The sequence below is a fragment of the Leptosomus discolor genome, chromosome 4, assembly GCF_034619465.1.
Source record: "Leptosomus discolor isolate bLepDis1 chromosome 4, bLepDis1.hap2, whole genome shotgun sequence".
Taxonomy (NCBI): domain Eukaryota; kingdom Metazoa; phylum Chordata; class Aves; order Leptosomiformes; family Leptosomidae; genus Leptosomus; species Leptosomus discolor.
The window spans coordinates 17,420,230-17,442,808 of NC_141394.1; the positions used below are offsets into that span (position 1 = coordinate 17,420,230).

At 38.9% G+C, this 22,579-nt stretch overlaps 1 protein-coding gene across 2 annotated transcripts in view; it reads left to right on the plus strand.

Annotated features, from left to right (window-relative positions):
• Positions 1-22,579, plus strand: part of SLC10A7 (solute carrier family 10 member 7) — a 151,928-nt gene that overhangs the window by 110,961 nt on the left and 18,388 nt on the right. For both annotated transcript variants that reach the window (XM_086464258.1, XM_086464259.1), the window contains 4 exons: positions 5,133-5,216; positions 15,812-15,977; positions 18,846-18,897; positions 20,421-20,494. In XM_086464258.1, the coding sequence (XP_086320384.1) occupies positions 5,133-5,216; positions 15,812-15,977; positions 18,846-18,897; positions 20,421-20,494 (376 nt within the window). The remainder of the gene's footprint in view (positions 1-5,132; positions 5,217-15,811; positions 15,978-18,845; positions 18,898-20,420; positions 20,495-22,579) is intronic.

The following is a 22,579-nucleotide window of genomic DNA, read 5'->3' on the forward strand; positions in this document are numbered from 1 at the left end:
CAGCTTCTCTGCCTTCCCTAGATACCTGAACGCTCTGCATGTGAATGCCTTTAAAGCAGTGAAGTAGGAAGAGCATCCCAGTGACCTGCCAGCTCTGTTTGGACTGCTGTGAAATGTTATGTAGGAAGGACCGTTTTGTCTCTTTTGACCTCCTACCTGAAATCTAGAGCTGGTCCTGTGGAGCAGCACGGAGGTTTCCTACTTGCCAGAGCCTCAGCACCATTACAGTTACTGCCTGTTGCAGTGTATTTGCTGCAAAGTATTTCCATTTGCCAAGCACCTGGGTTCCTGAGGGCGATGTGCATACTTCTCTGCTGTAACACAGCTTACCACAGGATAAGGCTTCTGGAAAGAGTCCAAAGCAAGGGAGGCCTTAGTTCAGCTGGTCACTCTTGTTCGTTGTCCTTCATTATTGAACTGGATCCCATCCGCATCTCTTCCAAAAGTGCATCACCTTCCTTGTCCTTTCTGTAATGGGGTTGTCATCCACAACAGGACATAAAGAGATTAACACATGGGGTGGTCCAGACAGGCTTCTAAGTCAGCTGATTCTGGACTGGATGAAAGTAACCAAAAGCAGTGGTAATACAGCACTGAACACAAAATTTAAAAAGATGAGTATCAGAGTAGCCTGACCTGAAGGTGGAGAAGAAAAGCTTAAATTAAACATCTTGCATGAGAGAGCAGCCAGTGACCCTCCCCCTCAGTTCTACCCTTTCTTCACCCCTGCCTTGCTTCCTCGTCTGTGCTCAACAAATGGCAAGGCTGAAGCTGGCTGATGGTGTATGAAGAGCACAAAGGCGCAACCTGAGGAAGCATGTTAATTGTGGGAGAACACTGGAAGAGTCGGGCCCCCAAAGGACAGCTGCCTCTAAAGCAGACTCGATATGTGCAGCACATGTGGCACTGGATTATAATTTGGTGTGACTGGTAGGAGGTGTGTTTCTTCTGAATCAGTGGCAGTTGTTAATGTGGGAGCACCCACAGTGATACCTGCCTGGTCGGCCAGAAAGATAAGAATGGAGCATCTGGCTTGTGGAGGTAGTCTAGGCTGGGAAGTGGAATTGTCTTGGTTTTATGCAAAGAAGGTTTCCTTTGGATGGTTGATTGTTTTTTGCTTTTTGTTTTTTCCAGAACCAGTTAAATAGACCCTATCAATTAAGGATAAGCAAATGTTTCTACCACAAACTCATAAAGAAACCCACTAAATAATTTGCCAGGAGTTTTTTAAAACAGTCAGTCTCTTGAGAAGAAGGGTCTAGGACTAAATTAGCGAGAATGCTGCAGGTCAGGTTAGAAGTAATGCACGGTGACAGAATTGTTTGGAAAGATTTGACTGGAGTTCTCTTTCATTACAGCCATATCCAGCAAACACTTGCAGAAGGGGCAGTTCCTGCTCAGATGAGTTGTCCTTCTGAAATCACTCAGATTATTTAAGTGAAAAGTGCCTTTCCATGAGCAAGAATTTTCAGGGTCTTTTTTTGAATAGTAAGTCTATTCAGGCAGGCCTGGCTTATTAATAAACCTTTAACTGAAATGCTGCTATCCAGAACAGCACATAACGATCACTTTACAACATCAAACTTTTGTTTAAAAAATGTTCTAAAGTAAGCATAGACAGTATGCTGGCATGAAAACTTGTGATAGCTTTTTAAATGATGCATTTTATCTTCCGGTAGAGATTCCAGTCAGATTATTTTTTGTAGCTATAAATTGGCAGTTTGATTCTATGATGCTTTTACAACAGTTCTTACAGTACTTCTGTTTGTTTGCCTGTGGAGAAAGGTTCATTTTTAGGCATGGAGATTATTATAACAAGGAGGGCGGCCAAACCTGAATGGGTGGGGTGAAGTGGACAAAGTGAATAACCATATCCGATATCCTGATATAGAAGATTGCTTCTTTGAATAAAATAGTTTCACTGTTTGTAGGTAAATTGGTTTAGCATCCCAGCACAGTACCTGCAATTCAGTTTCTAAGTATGTAAAAATCAAAACAAAACAACCAAACAAACCAAAAAACCCTACAACCAAACCAAAATATATCCTTATATATACCAAGTGCTTAAGAATCCACAACAGCTCGAAGACACTGCGTTTGAAGTAATAGTTAAAAAAGCTGGCAAGAGTATTGCTGTTTGAATGGCTGCCTTTTTCAACAGTGTGTTATATTGAACAGTTTTTTGTTCCTGACTTAGAAACTGATTATGCATCCACTAAGCATAAAACTCTGAAGTCCAATCAATAATTTTATAAAAATGCACAAGAGCCACTGCCAAAGTGTCATAGTCTCATGAAGCTATGCAGAGGGGCTTGGCATGCAGACTGCTTAGTTATATTCACTCCTCTGTGACCCAAGCAGATTTTAAAGTTTAAAAATCTTCACTTTCACTTGAGAAAGCTTCCTTAAATGCACAGTAACCAATGCTTTTAGCTCCTCAGCACGTAGCAAAAAGTAAGTCCAAATATGGTTTGAAAAACTGTGGACCTTTTAAAATTTCAGAAGCTCCTTACAAGAATTAAGACAACAAAGAGTTCATGAGTGGTATGATGGAGTTTTCTGTTCCACTTTCTGCAAGGAATCATGCAGAGTGCCTCGTGTCCCTTGGGAATGGAGTAGCTGTACTGCCTGACGTCAGGCACTCCTGTGGGTGATCTGATTCTTCCCCTGCCAGCCTTTACTTCTTCCTCTTGGACTCTATCAGACATTTAGGCTCCTTAATCTTGGTGGTCTCATTTGCACCCTACTTGCAGACCAAAAGTCTCGGTGATAAACACCATCTTAGGTCCCCTCTAACAATCTTCTGTGGCCACATTGTTAAAATTGGAGGTGGTGGGGATGAGATGCTGTAATTTATTTAAATGGCCAAACCGCGTCCTACCTGTTGTTGCCAGTTAAGGTAATGCGTAGGAAACAGCCGTATCCTGTACGTTCTGCCCAAGGCTCTCTACCTAGAGTGTATTCAGAAAGGGACATATGAAAGCAAGTGGTGGAGTATGTTTAAAGAAAAGAGTAGATTTGAACTGTTCCCACTCTTTTAAACTCCAAGCTGGCCAAGCAACACTCAAAGTCCCATGATTTTCTAGTGTCAGAAGTGAATGCTATTTTGTGCCGTTTCCCAGTTCTGATGCCATTCACATGCACCAAAAGCTCAGCTTGCATATAGACAGCCCCATAGGCTATGCACATACTTGTTCCCAAGCAGTGCACATACAAATATAATTTACAAAAAGCAGTGCATATACACTGCAAAAGTGGTATAATTGGTGTTTTTACATCAGATTATTTTCTGTAGGTAAATGTTGCAGTTGTGCATTTCTGAATAAAGTAAAATACTTTGGTGTGTGAAATTTCTGGTTTTTTCTGTTCTTTGAATTTCTGGAGAACCTGGTTTTATGCCAAACCCATTTTTATGGCCATATGTTGATTTTTCTAGGCAGTTATAGGAGGTGACTAGATTGTACAATACCTTGTCTATCATGTCTGCAGGTAGCTTTGAAAGGAAGATAAGTGTCAAAAGTATAATGCAATCTGAGTGTAATTTATGAGAATGTTGTATGTGAGAATGTTTTAGGAAATCAGCATCGTTTAGATGGAGCTGAAAAGATTCTGAATCTGTCATCGTTTTGAGGATCTTTAAAGTGAAGTGCAAAACACAAAATAATGTAGATCTGTGAAATCCTCTATGTTATGTCGCTTATCCTCATCATGAGAGAAACAGTTGTCTGTGGAAGCTCTGACAATGCTATTGCAGTCTTTTTACTATATATTTCTTAATACACGTTCTGTTGCTGTTAAAGATATGTGAAATTACATTAAATGAAACTTTTCAATGACCTAGTATAAAACAAGTCTAATCAGAATGTAAACAATACTGCATACTTTCCTAAACATTCTGAAGTAGGTTGTAAAAGTATCCCACTGACTGTTCACCCTTTCTACCTACATCTTTAAAAAATATACTGTTTAGCATTTACAATCATAAAGAGATCACCTATTTGAAGACTAAGCCTGTCACAGTCTAGTTGTCTTAATGAAAGAATTGTTATATACTTTCAGTAGAACTCTTTTTTTAGCATCATTGAAATAAAACATGTGAATGTCTTCACTATTTTATTATTTTTATTTATTTATTGAAATAACTGCACCAATTTTTGTTCCTTGATATTTGTATAAACGTTAAGGTTAGCTGAGCTAACTGTTTAGTTAGGAAGATTCACTCCCTGTCTTTTTAGATTGTTGTCCTATAAATGCTTATATTGTTTACTTATAGTTTACTTACTCGGATGCATTAACAAGGTGGTGGCCAGCAGGTCGAGTGAGGTTCTCCTCCCCCTCTACTCTGCCCTGCTGAGGCCACCTCTGGAGTAATGTGTCCAGTTCTGGGTCCCCGAGTTCAAGAAGGACAGGGAGCTACTGGAGAGAGTCCAGCAGAGGGCTATGAAGATGATCAGGGGGCTGGAGCATCTTTCTTATGAAGAAAGGCTGAGAGACCTGGAGAAGAGAAGACTGAGAGGGGACCTTATCAACACTTAAAAATATCTAAAGGGCGGGTGTCAAGAGGATGGGGCCAGGCTCTTTTCAGTGGTGCCCAGTGACAGGACAAGGGGCAATGGGCACAAGCTGGAGCACAGGAAGTTCCACTTGAACATGAGGAAAAACTTCTTTACTCTGAGGGTGGCAGAGCACAGGAACAGGCTGCCCAGAGAGGTTGTGGAGTCTCCTTCCCTGGAGACATTCAAAACCCGTCTGGACGTGTTCCTGTGTGACCTGCTGTAGGTGAACCTGCTTTGGCGGGGGAGTTGGACTAGATGATCTCCAGAGGTCCCTTCCAACTCTGATCATTCTGTGATCCTGTGATTTATTTGGCATGTATGTGTAGCAGGGTTTCAATCGGATGAATATTGATGGAAATATTACCTTAGGTTATAAAATAATCAATCAGAGATATTTTTACTTTTGTTATTGTGGGATACCGAACGCTTTATTGGGACTTCACAATTAAACATGTGTGCACATACTTCATTTTTTTATGTGTAAAATAAAGCACATAATAACGTGTGATATCTATGTATGAAATTTGCAGATACTAAGAAAAAGTGCAATATTAATGGTATGCTTTTATTTTGTAGCTTGGATCATCCTCCTCTGTGCCTTTTACATCTATATTCTCGCAGCTGTTTATGACTGTTGTAGTCCCCCTTATTATTGGACAGGTATGTCTTTTAAATATACATTCTTACTTAAAAAAATAAGATAAAGAGAGCTATCTTAAAGACAGACTGGCAACCTGATAAGCTGGCACATAGGAACAGCCTCAGGATAGTAAAGTCTAATATCAGAGAAAAGATGCTACAGTGCTCCCTGGAGCCACATTGATCTTTGTTGAGATTGAGCATCTGTCCCTCACTACCACAAACATACGCTACTGCATATCGAGAAGGGAGTTTGTGAACATAAAGTGGGAAAAATGGCAGCCCAGACTGTGAGAAATTCCAGCCCCATGCAAATGAGCTTTGAGAATACTATATAGTCCTTTTGTCACATGCCCTTTGCCTGGATGATGAAGGAACTTCTCTCTGTGTAGTATCTACTACTAATTACAGGAATAAAAAAATTCTCAACGTTAATAAACATACAAGGGCTAAGTAGTCAGAAGTTAAAAAATCTAAAATTAAGGCTTCTCGAGCATATGCCTTACAATAAGGGTTTTAATTGCACAATTGCAAACTGTTCTTTCTGCATGGCTATTGTATCATTTGTTACGGTGAATGGAGAATATTCATGGAATGAGCAGCTGTTCAATATTTCCTTTTATACTCACTGTCCATATTGTAAAACAAGACTTTATTTTTCATGGCGTATGATAGAAAACTTTCACTGAATGTAAAGATACTAATTGCAATATAAGATTTTCTGTGACAGTTGTCTCTCTAGTATCTGGTTTGGGTTTTTTTTGTTTTTTGGTTCATTTTTTCTTTTTTTTTTCCTACGTCATAGTGGGAAATTGCTATATTAAGACCAAAAGTTGTCAGAAGTGTCCACTATTCTTGGACACCAAAACACCCGAAGCCTCATTCTTATGTACTTGTAAGTATTGGTTGTTCTCAGGCATTCAGAATGCCTGAAGGGAATATCAGTGGCATTTGCAGTTCATTGGCTAATGATTTGCCATTCAAGGGCTACTGTTGCTGATTCTAGCATCCAGTTTAACTCTGGGTTCAGCTGGAACTTTCTGAATGTTGTCACCCTAAAGCAGACTTTGAAATGGAAAGCGTGGTTAAAATGTTGGCAAAATGTAAGTGGAGCTTATGAAGGAGCACCCTGGATGAGGTTAAGAATATCTGTCATTGCCTGCCCTATGTTGAAGTGTCAGTCAGTCTTGTATCAAACTATAATTGCACATTTCACAATTGGCATGTACTGTAACTTAGCAAAGTCCTAGTGAAGTTTGTTTCTGATATGATCCAAAAACCTCATTAAAGTCTAATAAGAAGATGAGCATGATAAGCATGACAGTAGCCACCAGCATCAGTACCTGTGCAACCAGGCTACGATCATACTATGTGGAAAATGGACAAAACCTCTGTGTCCCTGAAGGCTATTGAATTGCTCATGTGCTTTGAGTTAAATGCCTAAGAATCTCCTTAATAATTAGGACCATAAAAGGCTGCTGATGAACCTACCTGAGTATCACATTCTTATCTCATTGTGGCAGCAAGTCTAGCAATAAAGTAATGTATGTTGATGGAGTGTCAGCAATCTGTACTACAACGTAATAAGTCTGAACATGATGGCAGACTGCTAGACAGAGTGATTGCAAAATTTCAAGAGGACTTTCATCTATACATATAATGGCATGTTACTTTGGAAAGGTGTTACAAGAAATTGTGATGTGAGCTAACTGGTGGAGTTGGGGATTTTTTGGCTGCACTAAATAGTAAGGTTAAGTAACATGAATTGAGCAGTAAGCATATGAAATAAGTGCTCTGAATGAGCATAAGTTCAAAATCAGAATTGTGATGAGACTTAACTGAGAGCAGGTGTGATTTAGGAGCTCTGATAAAGAATGAAAGAAAAAACAGAATCTTAAAGCTTGTGTAATTCAATCACTAATTTATTTAAGACTGCATTTTATAAGTACACTTCAACAAAGCATAAAGACTTTGTTTCTGAAGTTATTGCACTTGATTACATTTTTTCAGAGGATATGGAAGAGAGGAAATGCTAAGGATAGCTACAGATCAAAAATACCAAGGGTAGTTTACATTGATGGTCTTGATTACGCAGAACTGTACAAAGGTAAACCAACAGGCCCAGATAGAAATAAAAGCCACTTTTGAAGATGGATATCTAAAAATAACATGCAGTAATCAAACAATAAGCAAGGAAAGGACTGACGCTAAGAGATACAGTGAGGTCTGCTTGCACTTCATCTGGAGGTGGCATGGATCTGTTCTGATTAAATGTGAAGTTTTGGATTTAGTTCGCAGACCACTACTCACTCATTACTGAGCTGTTGCACAACACACGACACAGCAACGTAATATTGCTTTGTGAATCACAAGATGCTCACTCTGGGATTCCAGATGCACTAAGAGATAACGGCCCACAATTTATGAATGACGGTTTCAGCAATTACTTCTAATATATCATTTTATGCCCACAATGTCAGTTCCTTACCATGTGCAGTCACACTGTGCAGCAGAAAAGTCAGTGGGAGAAGGTCTGGTAATGTTACCTCGTAGCAAAGAGCTTGACTGGGGGAAAAATGAGCTTGGAACCTGCCTGCTTGCAGGATTGCTTCTGTTCAGCCTTCCTAGCTCAGCTGTGATGAACAGAGGCTTTACGCTTGATCCACATCAGTGTAAAACAGAGAAGGCTGCTTATAGGAAGCATTCTCCAAGGGCTTTATTTTCCTTTAAAAAAATCTCGCCTCTGGGAAAACCTGTGTTGCCTAAATGCTCATGTTCTGAGCAGGCTGCAGAGCCGGCTGTTTGAGCAGCCCCTGGGATATAAGCAAAGCAGATGAGAAGGTGCTTTTAGATTTGTTTTGTTTGCTTTATGGCAAAATGTATCAAGAGTTTTGGTTGCTTGGCTGACTTGTCAGAATTTTTAATGATGGCTGGGAGAAAGAAGTCACAATAGTGTAATTGATGCTTATTTTCTACTGTTTCTTGAACAATTTTTCAGTGTGGCAAGACTGCCTTTGACAGGAGTCAAACATGCTTTTCTAGCCTCTGACAATGAAATGTGTAAGGGGCTGCAGGTACAGACTCTGCTCAGGTGGTGGCTGCCATTTCTTAGGTAAAGAAAGATCTGTTAAAGGCACTGAGTCTTACAGATAGCAGTTACTGATAGCTGACCTTCAATAAGGAGAATCACTCTGTTCTGTCAGAGATGTGCAGGTTGTCTAAGTTGTGGCCTGTGTCCTCTGTGTCTACAGATGTGTTTGGCTAATTGACAGTATGATGTTACTCAAATCATTATTGATAGTGTAATATTGCATTTGTATTTATAGAGTAACGAATAAGACCTCTCTGACAAGAGGTCTTGAAAAGAGACATAATCTATAGTATTTTATAAAGATCTAATGTTCTATAAGCCTTGAAGATCTGTAGTGTGTAAGAGCTTGTTACTTGTGCACCACTCTCGTATACCTCTAAGGGGAATTTGAGAATACTTGTTATACAATAAACATGGTAATAGATATTTTGTGGAAAAGATTTTTGAATTTTGACAGCTTGAAGTTCTGATTATTTTTTTGCCTGGGTAGCAGAGTTCTGATGAAGATTGCTGCTCCTGAGCTGTTGTGATTTTGCTAAAATAATTGTTTCCTTCTCTATAGATGTTGGTAATACTTTTAGCTAGCAAAATGTAAGGTTTCAAGAAACATCTAAGCAGTTTCTTTGTGACCAGTTGTGAGATGTGGCTGAAGACTATTGTTTCTTTGCTTATTTTTTTCTTCTGAAGTGACAGATAACAGGAACAGTGAAAACCACCAGAATATTTCCCTTCCCCTTTTTGCAGACTTTCTCCATTCTCTACACCTAAGTGCTTATGACAGACTTTTATTTTATGTTTTATATTAAAGAGCGATTTATGATTAAATGTTAATGAAATAGAATTTTCACTGTGCTTTCATTATATTCTACTAGTTTGAACATTTTTCAAAGCAGCACACCAAAACCCACTGTTTTCTATGAATAAATAATAAAAAGCTTGTCTGTACATTATCATTCATGCATTCTCTAGTTGCCCCATTGGTAATTTGTCTGCTGGCGTAAAGTGGGCACTTCACATTAAACAGACCTTAACGAAAGCTAAAATTAATGTTATGATTCTAAGTAGTTCTTCCCAAATCTATAAAGTGAAGCTAGTTGTACAGAAATCCTCGCTGAATCCAGTCACACAAAATAATCTTGATGTCCTACAAGTAAACAATTTTAAGTGCCTTCTGCATCGTTGCCCAAAATGGTCCAGAGGAACCCTATCAGCATTTGGGAGGTGTGCTTATAAACACAACTCTAAAAGGGTGCTATGTTGCAATACAAGTTGTCAGTGAAATTGAAACTAAAAAGCTTAGCAATGTATTTATTTTTAAAGAATAAGAAATTGAAAGGGAAGGGTAGGTGGCAGTTGCTAGTGAATAGAAGGTACTGTTCACCTAAGGCTGTTGTTTGTTTATAGTGTGGAGAGGGGAAACAATAGTTAAAGAAACTGTTACAAAAAAGGAACAGTGTCAAATCCTTTTGTTCTTGTAACTTAAATCCACATGGAAGTAGCCCTACTTTCTCTTCAAAATCCAGTGGAACTGCAGGGAGGAGGAGTGGTACCCTGGGAGATGAGCGCTTCTAGAAGCTTGTCGCAGAAAACTGAGATGGCAGATAAACAGCCTTCAGACCACAGTTCACTCCCTTCTGACGCGTGACTCAAACAGGGAACAGAACTAGTCTCCACAGAAATACAGAACAGGAAGAAAACATGGACTGCTGCTACCGGCTCCTTCACATTTTTGCCATGTTGCATCTGTTCATAAGGTTTTAAAGCAACAGTTGTAAATTACCCCAAAAATGTGAAACTTAATTTGAAAATGGCCTTGTGTAGGTTTTATAAAGCTTGCTTTGAAGGTGTGTATGTGTCAGGAGTGATCTCTTGGGAGTAAACTGACTGACATAATGGAGTACGATAGCTTTTAGGGGAGTTTGGTAGGCTGAGGGAAAAAAAAAAAAACAAGACACTTGTAAAAAAGACCTTTTTCCCAGATAGAAAAATATTTTTTTTTTCCATCCCGCCTTCTGAAAAGAAATATTAGATTGCACGGTCTGTAGAATAAGGATAGATTTGGCATTTGTTGATGTCTAGAAGGTATAGAAAGGTGGGTGAATGAGTACAAAGTTTGGGACTTTATAGCACTATACAGGAACAGGTGAGAATGCCTGCCTTCACACAGGTACAGTCCCTATAAAATTATCAGGACAGGGTCTGGCTGAACTGACATGAGCTCTGCTTTGTAAAACGGTCTGTGCATTAGAACCGTGCTGCTGCAGGCCTTGGGTATATGGAGGGTGGCTATGCTACAGAAATCTGTGAAGGATGTTCCATCTTATTTATGTCATTTCTACAACCTGCCTAATCTCCCTTTCATTCAGCATCTGATTATTTCTGTTGGTTTTCACAGTTATTGTCAGCTTAGTTCACTTTTTTTCCCCATTTTCCCCCTTTCATGTCTTCCAAGCTTCACTGAAGTACTGCAGTATTCCATGCAGTATTCTTTCTTGGTTTGCCATCATTGTGTAAGAGGAGATACTGAGAAGTTACTGAACTGTTGCAAATATCTAGCCTGACTCAAAGCTTTTCAGAAGAAAACTTTGCATTGCAGAGTTCATTGCAAAGGTCTGTTGCTATAAGTAGTAATAATATTAGTTAAGAGTGAGTTAGGAATGTTACCTTAACAGACAAAGTAAATAAGGTAACTGCTGCACTTAGGTATAATGATAATCCAGCATAGTTTCAGCTTGTTTCCTTGTGTGTTTCAATATAAGGAAAAAGTTACTTGTGTTTTCTCTGTTGAAATGGTGAAGCCCCAGGTGTTTTGTCCAGGCATTTAGAAGTACATACCAATACATCATAAACCAGAGGCACAGAAGTGCAGTGAAAACATTGTATATTCTGTTAAAGATTAAATCAGTCCCAAAATGTTGATAGAATCAGGAAAAATGTACTTTGCGTAATGATGTAAATACCAAGAGATACTCTTGTGTATATAATGGAAATAGAAAAAGTGACTTCAGAACCATTTCCCCTGGCTTTTTTGACTTCATGGGTTTAAAAAAAAAAAGTTGAATATCTAGATAATTTTTAAAAGATGTACTGTATTAGAAATGTCAGAAATTATTCCCTTCCATATATATGGGAGGAGGGGATCTCCTTGCCCTATGTAATTCAGTTAAAAGTGAACATTAAGGAATTACGTTGTTTATTGCATTTTTTGTCTTTTATGTCCAGCACTTCAGCTAGACTGTCTCTAGCTGCTCTATTTTACTGACAAATTTTTCTAGGTTTACAGTGTGACTGTTATGAAGGTACCATTACATAAGTGAATTGTTTTTCTATAATGTATCTTCTGCTATTTTCATGTATGATGTTATAATAGATGAGCATTATTTACCTGCTTTCCTGTTTCTTTGTACAGGGGATGTTAAGTGAATTAAGCACATGAGCAGTTAAGCCCATTTGCTTAGGGAGGCTGATGTTGAGACAAGGAGGTTATGGCAGGATATGGAGCAGTCTGGAGGAAAAGTACTGTGGATGTAACCCTTCTGGTAGAAGAACTGAATTGAAATGGGGACAATACTGTTAATTCATGTGTAATTACATTCCTTTGTTGTTAAAAATTAAATCCTGGACAAGAGGAAAGTTTGAGCCTGGAACTGTGTTTTGAAGCAAATTCGACCTGATGCCTTTCCAAAAATCTTTGGAGATTGCCAGGACTTAGTCACTAGGAGGTAGCTGCCTGATGGACATGTTTATGTTCTTTTATCGGCTAACTTTTCTGTGCATTTATCAGCATCTTTCATCATGCAGGTTATTTATAAAATATCACCTGGTACAAAACTTTGCTTCTCTTCCTCTCTTCTCTCCACTAAACCACAGTTTGAGGGAAGGATTCACCATGCACTGTTCTTTCATGTGCAACGTCTGGGTCAGCCATCAGGAATTCCCTGCTCTTTGGGGCTGGCATTTAAATCTGCACAAAATTCTTTGCAGTTCGTCGCACCTAATGTGATCACTACCATAGAACCAGAGGCCCCAAGGCCTTCCCTCACAGAAGTAATTCTGCAGGAGTCTCAGCAGGGATACGGGTTGCAAGGCCTTTGTACCTTGAGATTTGTACCTTAAAAATTGTGCATGCATTCTCTACAATGTAGTAGTGACCTGCAGCGTTTCCCCCTGTAAAGTACATTTTAAAATGCTTTTATGTTTCACATAATGATTATTCTTCCAACATCTCTGCCCATTTCCCCAGCCCCCCCAAGATGTTTTTAACTGCATTTTTTAATGTTAGGAATTCCCTTTCACTAGGAACTGTGGAATTATTGCATCTGAAGAGTACTCCCCTTTTTCCTCTATTCCATCAGTGTGCCAGTCTGATGCATCTGTTTTGGATGTCAGTCATTCATATTTCTACCCCAGGCTGTGAGTTCACCTTTTCACAGGAGATGTTTTCTGAGCTGCTTGTTTCTCTGGTGCTTGCCCCTCCTTTGTCCCCCATTGTACTGGTATGTACTTCAAAATACTGGACTTTGTTAATTCAGCTAAGAGGTGGCACACCAGTATGGTGCCTGAGCCTTTCATCCTTTGTACAGTCCATAACGTGCTAAAATGATTGTTAGCTTTTGCTGTGTTTGGAGACAAATGAAGCTTAATATCTCTGCCCAGGCTCTGAATTACCTATGAGATTCTTTATTTAATCATTTCAATCTGCGTTGCTCATGGCTCTTCAACCTCTATTAGACTTCTTGTCAGAGAGTGCCGGCACCACACAACACAGTTTGCTGGCTGGCTGGCTCTGTACTTTATTGTGTGTTGTCTTTATTGTATTTGTGGGATTTATTGTTATTTCACTACCAATCTTCACCATTTTTTTTTAGCTCTGTGTTAACCCTGAAAAGTTATAGAATTGGGTTAAGAATTAAAAGGCTTTCAAAGCATCCTTGTCCTGAAACAACTCTGCAGGGCATGAATAAGTAACAAATGGATTGTTTTTCAGTCAAAATGAATCAGCTGACATGAGCTTCTCTGTGAAAAATCTGTTTGAGTTTTTACAGCTACCTGTAGGGTTATATTTCTCCCCTTTTAAGTTATACAAGAATTTAGATTACCTTCAATCAGTGACCACAGGCTGAATCGACCTCTGAAATTATAGATCTTCTTGAACCTTGTGAGAAGATCAAAATGTATGGGATTCTGCGTTAGAGAGGATGTATTTTGCCTGTGTTCTTAAAGTACACATTTAGCATGACACTAGGTTGATTAGATGATTTCCTAAAGCCACAATTTAGTTCTTCAGGGTCTGAATGTGTCATTTTTTTAAAAATAGAATGTACAGTAAGAAGCCATACTGGTATTTATGGTTGTTGATTCACAATAATTCCGGACTAGATAGAGGTGGATATTTAAAGAAGATATAAGCCGATTGGAGAGTCTGAGGAAATCCTGCTTGCAGCATTCAGTTTTAGAATGCTTTTTCTTTCTCCTACATGTCAGTCCATGATAAATATGTGTATAAAGTTATTATTGTCACATATAATTATACCTTGAACAGACATAAGGGTATAGTTTTCATAATAAATACCTCCAGTATAAGTTGTACTGTGGCACAATTGCACAATTAACCATCACTTTTCTTTTTCAGCATCTCATTACTTTCAGTCTAAATCTTCTGGGAGGACTGTATATAAATAGGTAGCTTTTCTTTTTCCCCAATGTGACCTTAATTTAGGGGCTAATAGAATTTAAAAAAAAAAATCCTTAGAAAACACTCACTTTAGAGGTGAAAAACTTTGCTTTTTGCTTCTGACAATTACAGAGTCCCAAATCTGCTCAGATTAGACTAAGCTGGTCTTCCTGTTTGATGTCTTTCACGCTGGACACTGTGTCCTCACTCAGCTTTCTTGCCTCTCTTTCATCAGTGCAGTGTTTTATTCCTACCTGGTAGCTTATAAGGAGGTGGCTGAAGGAGCTCCACTGAATGCTCTTTCAGAAGTTTGGCCATATATTCTGAGTTGTGTTCTCTCTTTAACATCTGGCAAGCGTGAAATTTTAAAGCTGAGTGTTTTCACTGGAGTGTTGAGCATTCTTTTACATGGTTTCCTGTAAATCTGTTATTTTTCATCAGCAGGAAGCTTAGAAGTGCTGGGAGGTAAGTGCTGGTCCTCAGCCTGCTTAGCTTTACATGAACCCCATGTGCCAAATTTTTACTATGTGCCCTGCAATGTGGTCGATGAAGTCTGGTGTGGCGACTAGGGTAGCTGCTTCCAGGACTTCCCTATTGAGAGACTTGCAAACAAGCTGGGAAAGCAGTGAGGAGAACTGACAGCTGTGAGGTCAATCCCGCAGCTTTGTCAGTTAGTGTGTGAAAAGGTCCTGTGGTAGCATTGGTGATGATGCTTTGATATTAATCTTGAATACCTCTAAAATCTTCTGTATTATTAAACCAATAGGGGTGATGTTTACTAATGGTACCACTATGGGAAGGTAACGAGACACCTTTAGAGGCCTCTGGTAGAAGTGTTTCAAGGATCTCATGCTATTATTTCTGAAAGAGCATGGTAACAGAGAACATCGGGAGGTCTCTGGAGAGATTAGGGAAGATAATGTGATTGCTGAAAAATTAACACAAGTTGCAGCTGTATGATAAAAGCTTTAAAAAGTTTTTTCAAACCATATAAAGCAAAGAGAAAAACTAAAAGCGGCTCCCCAGGCGGGGCTGAAATAGATGCATTGTATCTGCCGAGGCTTAGTCCTGTAGTATTTGGCATAATTTGAAAGTTGAAGTTACTTCAAAATTTATAGTTGTTTCTAAAAAATTATCGAAAAACCACTTCAGATTCTGTTTCCTGAAAGTGCAAAAGTTCTGCTAAGTACAGTAGGTTTCCTTGTTTTCATGTGTTAATTCTGGTATTTTAAAAGTGTGCAAATGGCATTTGTCTTTGGATTTACAAAAACTCTAGATATTCAGAGTTTGAATTATTTAAACTCCCACAACACATGCACTTTTGCTTTTCAAGCTTGAGTTATAATTTAATTAAAAACTTCTGGTGCATCGCTAGCTATTTAAATATTAAAATGTTCCATGGATCACTTTCGATTATCTACCGTCATGAAATTCCTGAAGATGTCAGATTTTTAAGATTCCCAAAGTTGCACTTGGAATTGTCTGTTGATGCAAAGGGGACTGTGATAATTACATACATCCATTAGTATCAGCAGAGGAGATAAACTTTGGGGAGGCTTAATGGGCATGTCTCAGTGACAGCTAGCAAAGAACATTTGGCATGATTAAGGATGGATTTGAATGTACTTGAAAATATACTCTCATTATGGACGCCCAGTGGAAGTTGCACTACAAATGTTAAATTCCCCAGAAGAAGAGTTGTGTGGCAGGGAAGCTTTGAAATCCACTGTGGCCGTCATCCAAATTACTCTCTTCTCTTTGTGTCTTTCCGCTGTCAGATTCACTTTGTGATGCCCAACTTGGCTCCTTGCATCTTTGAAAAGAGGCAACCTGTTGGGTTTTGTGTTTCAGATTGTCCGGAGATACATCAAGGACTGGCTTGAAAGGAAGAAGCCTCCGTTTGGTGCTATCAGCAGCTGTGTGCTCCTGATGATCATCTACACAACATTCTGTGATACTTTTGCCAATCCGAATATTGACCTTGATAAATTTAGCTTGATTATAGTAGTGTTCATAAGTAAGTTCAGCCTTAAAGCATCTCTTTTATCTGTGTTTTGGGTGTGTAATGAGCTCTCTGTACTGGAAAGGGTGGGGCTGCGGGGATACTGGCATGGGGCTAGAGCTTGTACTTCTAATGCGTCCAGTAAACCAGATTACCAGACTTCTTAGGGGCTGGGTGCTTTTAGGGGATTGAGTAAGCACTTAGGGGTGAACCCTGCTATTTAGGTGTGCACGGTATTACTTTCCAAGTGTTTACGACTATTTTGTTTTGGCTTCTTTGTTATTAAACAACCATAAATGCACAGGTGTTGCATTCCAAACAGAAAGGAAAGATTTGGGTTTGAGCTGTTACTCAAAAGCACTTTTAACTTTTAAATAGTTCTTCCTTACCATATTATAAACCTAGAAACTAGTTGGGAGTTTGAAATTGTTGATACATTTCTGTGGATGAACATATTTCTTGCAGAGTTTGAGAATATCCTTGCCAACAGTTAAAAATACAGTTGCAGGTCACTACCTGCCAGGGAAAGGCAGTCTTATACAGGCACTGTCTCCTCTCCCAGTAGGGAATTCCTGTCTTACTTCAGACTGTCCGGAGACAGGAGTTTCAATTTGCTTGGGGGAGAGGTAATAACTACAGTATACTACAGTGTAAATCACATCTTATGTGCTCTAAACCCGTTGGATTTCAAGAAATCAATGCATCACCTACCTTGAAGTGTGTGTATGTGCACATGTTTCTGTCTAATAAAAACAACGTATCTTCTATAAATCCAACCTCCACTGAAGTCAGTAGGAAATTTGCCCCTGCCCTTTGTGAGTCAGTTCTTACTCTATCCTAATTGTGGCAGTTTTTGGATTATGAAACACTATATGTGTGTAAAATACTTATAAATGGTACTGTATAACTGCTTTATTCTGAAAGCAAAGAAGGAAGCCATGCTAAGGAGCTTTTTTCCAAAATGGAGGAAACATTTGCACATAGGCATCTGAGAAGGGCCACATCCCAGATGCACTTAAATCAGTGCAGAGTTGTCAGCAAAAAAGAGGGATATGGAAATTTTCGACTCTGACTTAACATGCAGAGAAACTCGGAGTGAAGTAATTTTATGTTACTGTGCTGACGGCTACTTTGAAAAAAAAAAGTTCTTTTTTAGTTAAAGGCATGTTCTTCCTTGAACAGTTGGTGTAGAGTTGTTGCTTCCATTGCCTTTCTTGTCCTTTCTTTTATTTCTCTGCACGACAACTCTGCATTTGTGCCATGTGTAATTATATATACCACTTGCAGTGCAATACACTGAAAATCATTATACATACATTTTCATTGCCAGTGTGCATAACTAGAGTTTCTTAGTAAGAATATTAACATAAGCACTGAAACTGCTTGGAACATATTAGACTTGGTTTTTTTCTAAAATATTTATAATACCAAAAAACAAGGAAGACGTACAGAAGTTTCTGTACTGCCATTGGTTGTGTTGGCTGGATGTGTGTGTTGTGTTGTACCAGGACATGAAATTAGCACGAGGAGTTTGAGATGAAACTGCATTTATATTCTGCTGATTAAGGTTTTATGTAATTTCATGTTAATAATCTAGCTACTGCAAAATATGCACAAGGGATAATTGGTGGCAACACATGCTTATTGTTTTATAGAATTAGACGTATTAAGGGAGGTTTTTTTTTCTGTACATATTAAATTAATGTACTTAGTTGCAGAAAAATTGTAATTCAGGAACAATGGATTGCTTCCTTAGTTTGTGAAGGAAGGATTAAGTGCATGCTGAGAGAACATTTATACATCCTAGGAAATGTATGTAAGAGAATAGAAATTGCCACTGGTAATAGCTAATATCCCTGCCATGTTTCCCTGTTGTAAACTGGGGTCAAAATCAAATGTATTGCCTTGGCTTGCACTGCGCTATGGGACACATTAGCCTTACTGCATTCACAAGTTTTGCAAGGACCCTTAGAGGACCCACCCCAGATTCAGCTGCCAGTAAAAGCCCTGCCCCCATAACCCACAAACACCCACAAAAGGTCTGTGCAGGTCACAGGGTTTCTCCCCCAGCTCTGCGGGGAGTTCCTGCGCTCTGGCATGACGGTCGGTCTCTGCAGTCCCAGCAGCTACTCGCAGCACAGCGGGGAGGCTGCCTACTTCTCCGCACATCTCCGCAGACCAAGGGTGGGCTCTGTGCATCCCACAACCCCCATGGGTGTCAGGAGAGCTGGCAGAGAGGAGAGCTCCCCTCAGGATGCTCAAAACCCCTCCGTGCTTACAAAGCAGACTGAGCTTGAGCGAAAGCTGCTTTGTCTGATGTATACTGCTCAGTTCAGGAATTAGCCTTTGTCTCAGAGGGAATTAAAACGGCTATGATCACCTTCTCTTAATAGCAGTCATTCATTGGGAGAGTAATATACCCAGTGTGTGAGAATAATTTTTTGTGATCATGGTTACACACTGTACTTTCTCCTCTTAAATAGAAAGGGACTACATTTAAATATCTGGCAACCAGAGCATGTCTGAGAGATTTTATGTTGTCGACCTGATAAGCAAAGCTAGTGCAAACCGATGTGCAGCATGCAGTAGTGAACTTTCCTGCCATTCATCATGTAAAGAAATACTTGATTCAGAAGAGTTACCTCAGGAAGAACTTGGGTAGCCATAATATTAGCTCTAACTTTCTTGGATGTAATGGTATCCGTTGTTCTTCCAGACAGTCTTTAAAGGTTGTCTGTCATTGGATTTCTCTGCATAGACTTGGTCCAGCCTAGCTTTTGACCCGTTGTGTAGGGGCGAAAGGCACATACACAGCATTTGCGGAGATCTAAGTGATGTTTACTTCTGTGATCTAAGTCTAATTTTAACTTGTTTTTCTTTCAGTATTTTCTGTTCAGATGAGCTTCATGTTTTTGACTTTCCTCTTCTCTACAAGGTAATGGAATGTGCTGAATTAGAACCTTTGAATATTTGTTTTGTCTTATATCTTCGGTTTGAGAGAGACAGTTTATGCAAATATCTAAGGGCACGTTTCTGAATAGGGGTGACCTTATTTTGGTATTTCATATTGTCCTTACTGCGTTTTCTCTGTTAGAGTTTCATAGGCTAAGAGAGCAGGACCTGAATTCTGTCCTTTCTTGTGTGTTAATTACAGAGTTGTTAAATCTCAATCAATCACTGCTATACCTCATCCACTGAAAAAAAATGGATTTGCACAGATGTCACTGAAGGTATAATTTGCCCTGCAGACATGCTGATGACATATGAGAGAGAGAACTCAGTTTGACTTTTTACATCTCAAGATACATTTGCTGGGCTGGCAATTCACTCTTCTCTGTATATGTCAAATTTGTTACGTTTATATGGTGATTCTTAAAAGACAGTTGTCCTGAGCTAATGTTTGGTAGAGCTATTTTTTTTTTTTCTTTTTTAAAGATCAACCAGGAAGAACAGTTGTGCATTCACTTCTTAAAAAATAGTACTGTGAGAATGGTGTTAACCAATGGCTTAGTGCATCACTTGAGCTGGTCAGAGTATCCACCATTGTCCTCTTGCTTAGCCTTACTGGAGTATTTTTCTTAGCAGCACTCTGCTGGATGGGAAGTGACACAACAAAGCAGACTTCACACATATGCTTTATATAAATTATACAATATCTGTAAGGAAGAATTACAAAGAAAATTGCAATGTCTTAGAGCTACTTATGCTTTTTTAGTGCCACAAGAAAATTTCTCTGTGACAAGATCATACCCATTTTTAAATAACTTTTGAACTGCTAGACCTAACCTGGGGGGAAGATATGTCCCAACTATACGATGTAAAATGCCGTAAGTAGTAACCAACTCAGTATGGTAAATACTTAGGATCTCATAAACTGATTCCTAATTTGGACCAAAGGATGATCCACTGGCCAGTCATACACCTCACTCTCTATGCCATTTTTCCACCCTTCCTGGCCATACTCCCAGTGTGTAAACCCTTAGATGCAGTTTTCGTCTGAAGTGGAAGATAACTACATATTCTAAGTAGTGCTGGTAGTGTAGACTCAATATGCTATCTAAATTGAACATTTTGATAACATTACATACTAGGCAAAGAAATCGTAGGCCATTCTCTTTTTTTGTTACAGAGGCAAGCTGGCCACTGCTGTGATAAAGCATGTTTGCAAAAATAACCTTGGCTGGAGTAAAGTTCTGTCCTACATACCATGTGTTCGGAATTCCTCTCCTTCACACAGGAGCATATTCATTAGAGAGTTTGCCACAACTGAGAAACAATTCTGCTTTTTTAAAAAAAAACCAAACACTACTGTTCATTTGTGGGTAGAATTATTTCTGTCACTAGATCTGATCAAAGTGATGTGAACGTGCATATGGATCCTCAAAGTAATATATTTGATCAATGATGTTTTAAGAAGGTTTTTGCTATCAGAGGTTATTAAAACTCTTTCTTTTCTAGGAATAACTCTAGTTTCACACCAGCAGACACAGTGGCTATCATTTTCTGTTCCACACACAAATCCCTCACCCTGGGTAAGTCAGGAGATAAGCTTTTGAGCAAAACCACAGTAACATTCATACCTTGCTGTGTTGGAAAAAAAAAAATGTTGGTTGCTAGCTTTTCTGCTTAAATGGGTTTGGTTTTACTGTGACAAGTAATGCTACCAGTATGATACTAATAGTAGGGTAATATTCTTGCACAGATAAAATAAATGATTATTACAGGGCAGACAACATGATCTTCTCAGATGAGATTTTAGTGGTTATACAGTAAGGCCACCTTATTTACAGAAAGCTGAGGTTTTCTTTCTGTATTAATTCTGTTCCATTGCCTAATCCAATATTGATAAAATTTTCAAGTTTGCTACTGTAAAGATTGTAAGGTATATCTGCCCAGTCTCACATTAAAATCTTACACCTAAAAGCTGGGATGTACAGGTGAAAATCAAAACATGTAATGTATTCAGAGATCACAAATAGACACAACTGTCTTTTGCTTAACATGAGCAAAATGTATGTGTTTATTTAAAGTCTGCAGATATTTTGGATAGTTTTATTTATTAGAATTAATTTATCAACACATCTTGAGGTATTTGTCACTTATGACCCCTTAGTGATAATAAGGTGTTCTGATGGACATTCAGAAAGTAATGCTAAATCAGTTATGCTTACAGCCACTTGCTACTGCTTCATCTGTTGTGGTCGGTCAGTGAAACGACTAGTGCTTGAATATTTTCTTACTGTTTTTCAAAACGTGTTTGATAAAGCATATGTGACTGAATATATGCCAAAGAGAAACGCAGCTAGTGTCACTAACAAAGGTAAGAACTCAGCCTGAAACAAGGGAAGAACAAGTCAGTACTTAGGTGAGATGTTTTCCAAGTCAGTCTGATATAGTGAAACTTATCTCAGGGTTCTTTGCTTCAGCCAGGCCTGTGCTGCAGAACTGTTAGCAAGTGCCCTTGAAAGTCTGTGGGAAGTGAAGGAGTTCCTGGAAGACAAGAAAAAGGCAAACATAATGCCTCTTTTTCACAATGGAAATGAAGAGGGGACGAGGAATTATAGATCAGTGAGTTTAACTTAATTTTGTAGACAACTACTGAAACAAATAATTAAATAAATTATTTTAACAGTGTAGGAAGAAGCAAGGAAATGAGTAACAGCCCTGTAGATTTGTCAAATGCATATCTACCAAACTAACATAATTTCCCTTCACACAAGGTCCTGTGGGTTGCAGAGAAGTAGGAAAAGTTGTATGGCTTGAGAGCATTATGGCTTTTGACATTTGCATGATGTTTTGGGTTCCACAATTAAAAAATTATGTGGACCAACTGGAAAGAGATCAGAGGAGAGTGCCATGAATGATCATAGACCTCAAAAATGTGACCTCGGAGGAAGGTTGAAACAACTGGAATTGTTGAGAGAAGACAGCTGAAATACAGTAGTGGTCTTCAAATGCATAAAAGGTTGATGCAAAGGAGGAAAAACGTAACTCTTTCATAGTGGACTTTGAAAAGGGAAGGACTTTGTTACAATGATGATGATGATTTAAGCTAACAATCAGGGAAACCTGTCTCATGTAAAACAGTTTAGCTTTGGAATATATTGCCTATGGATGTCTTGAGTCTCCTATCATTGTACACAAGCCTCAGATAGGAATTAGATAGCTAGAGTTGATCCTGCCTTGGAGCAGAACATAGATTAAATGACATTAGGTCTTTTTCAGCCAAATGCTCTATGAAACTGAAGCTTCAGTTAATAAATGAGCTTGTGTTCAGGAGGACAGTTACACTTGTATTTATCGAAAGCAACCCCACATGTAAGTCATAACACACTACCGTGCTTGCTATTTGGAGGTGTATATAAACTTAGGACACAACTGTGATACTACAGAAGAGAAGCTTCTTGTATTTAACAGCACAAATGTGTAAGTCTCCCCTCTCCAGTGAAAATAGTTTTATATATACTCTGTTGAATGCTTCTGCAGCTTGCAACGACACTAAGAAAATAAGCACAAAGCCTTTTTTTAAGTCCTTGCTGTCACCCAGAAAAAAATGAGGACTCCTCATTTATTTTACTCACTCTACCAAGCATCCTTATGCAGCCTGTCTTGACCTG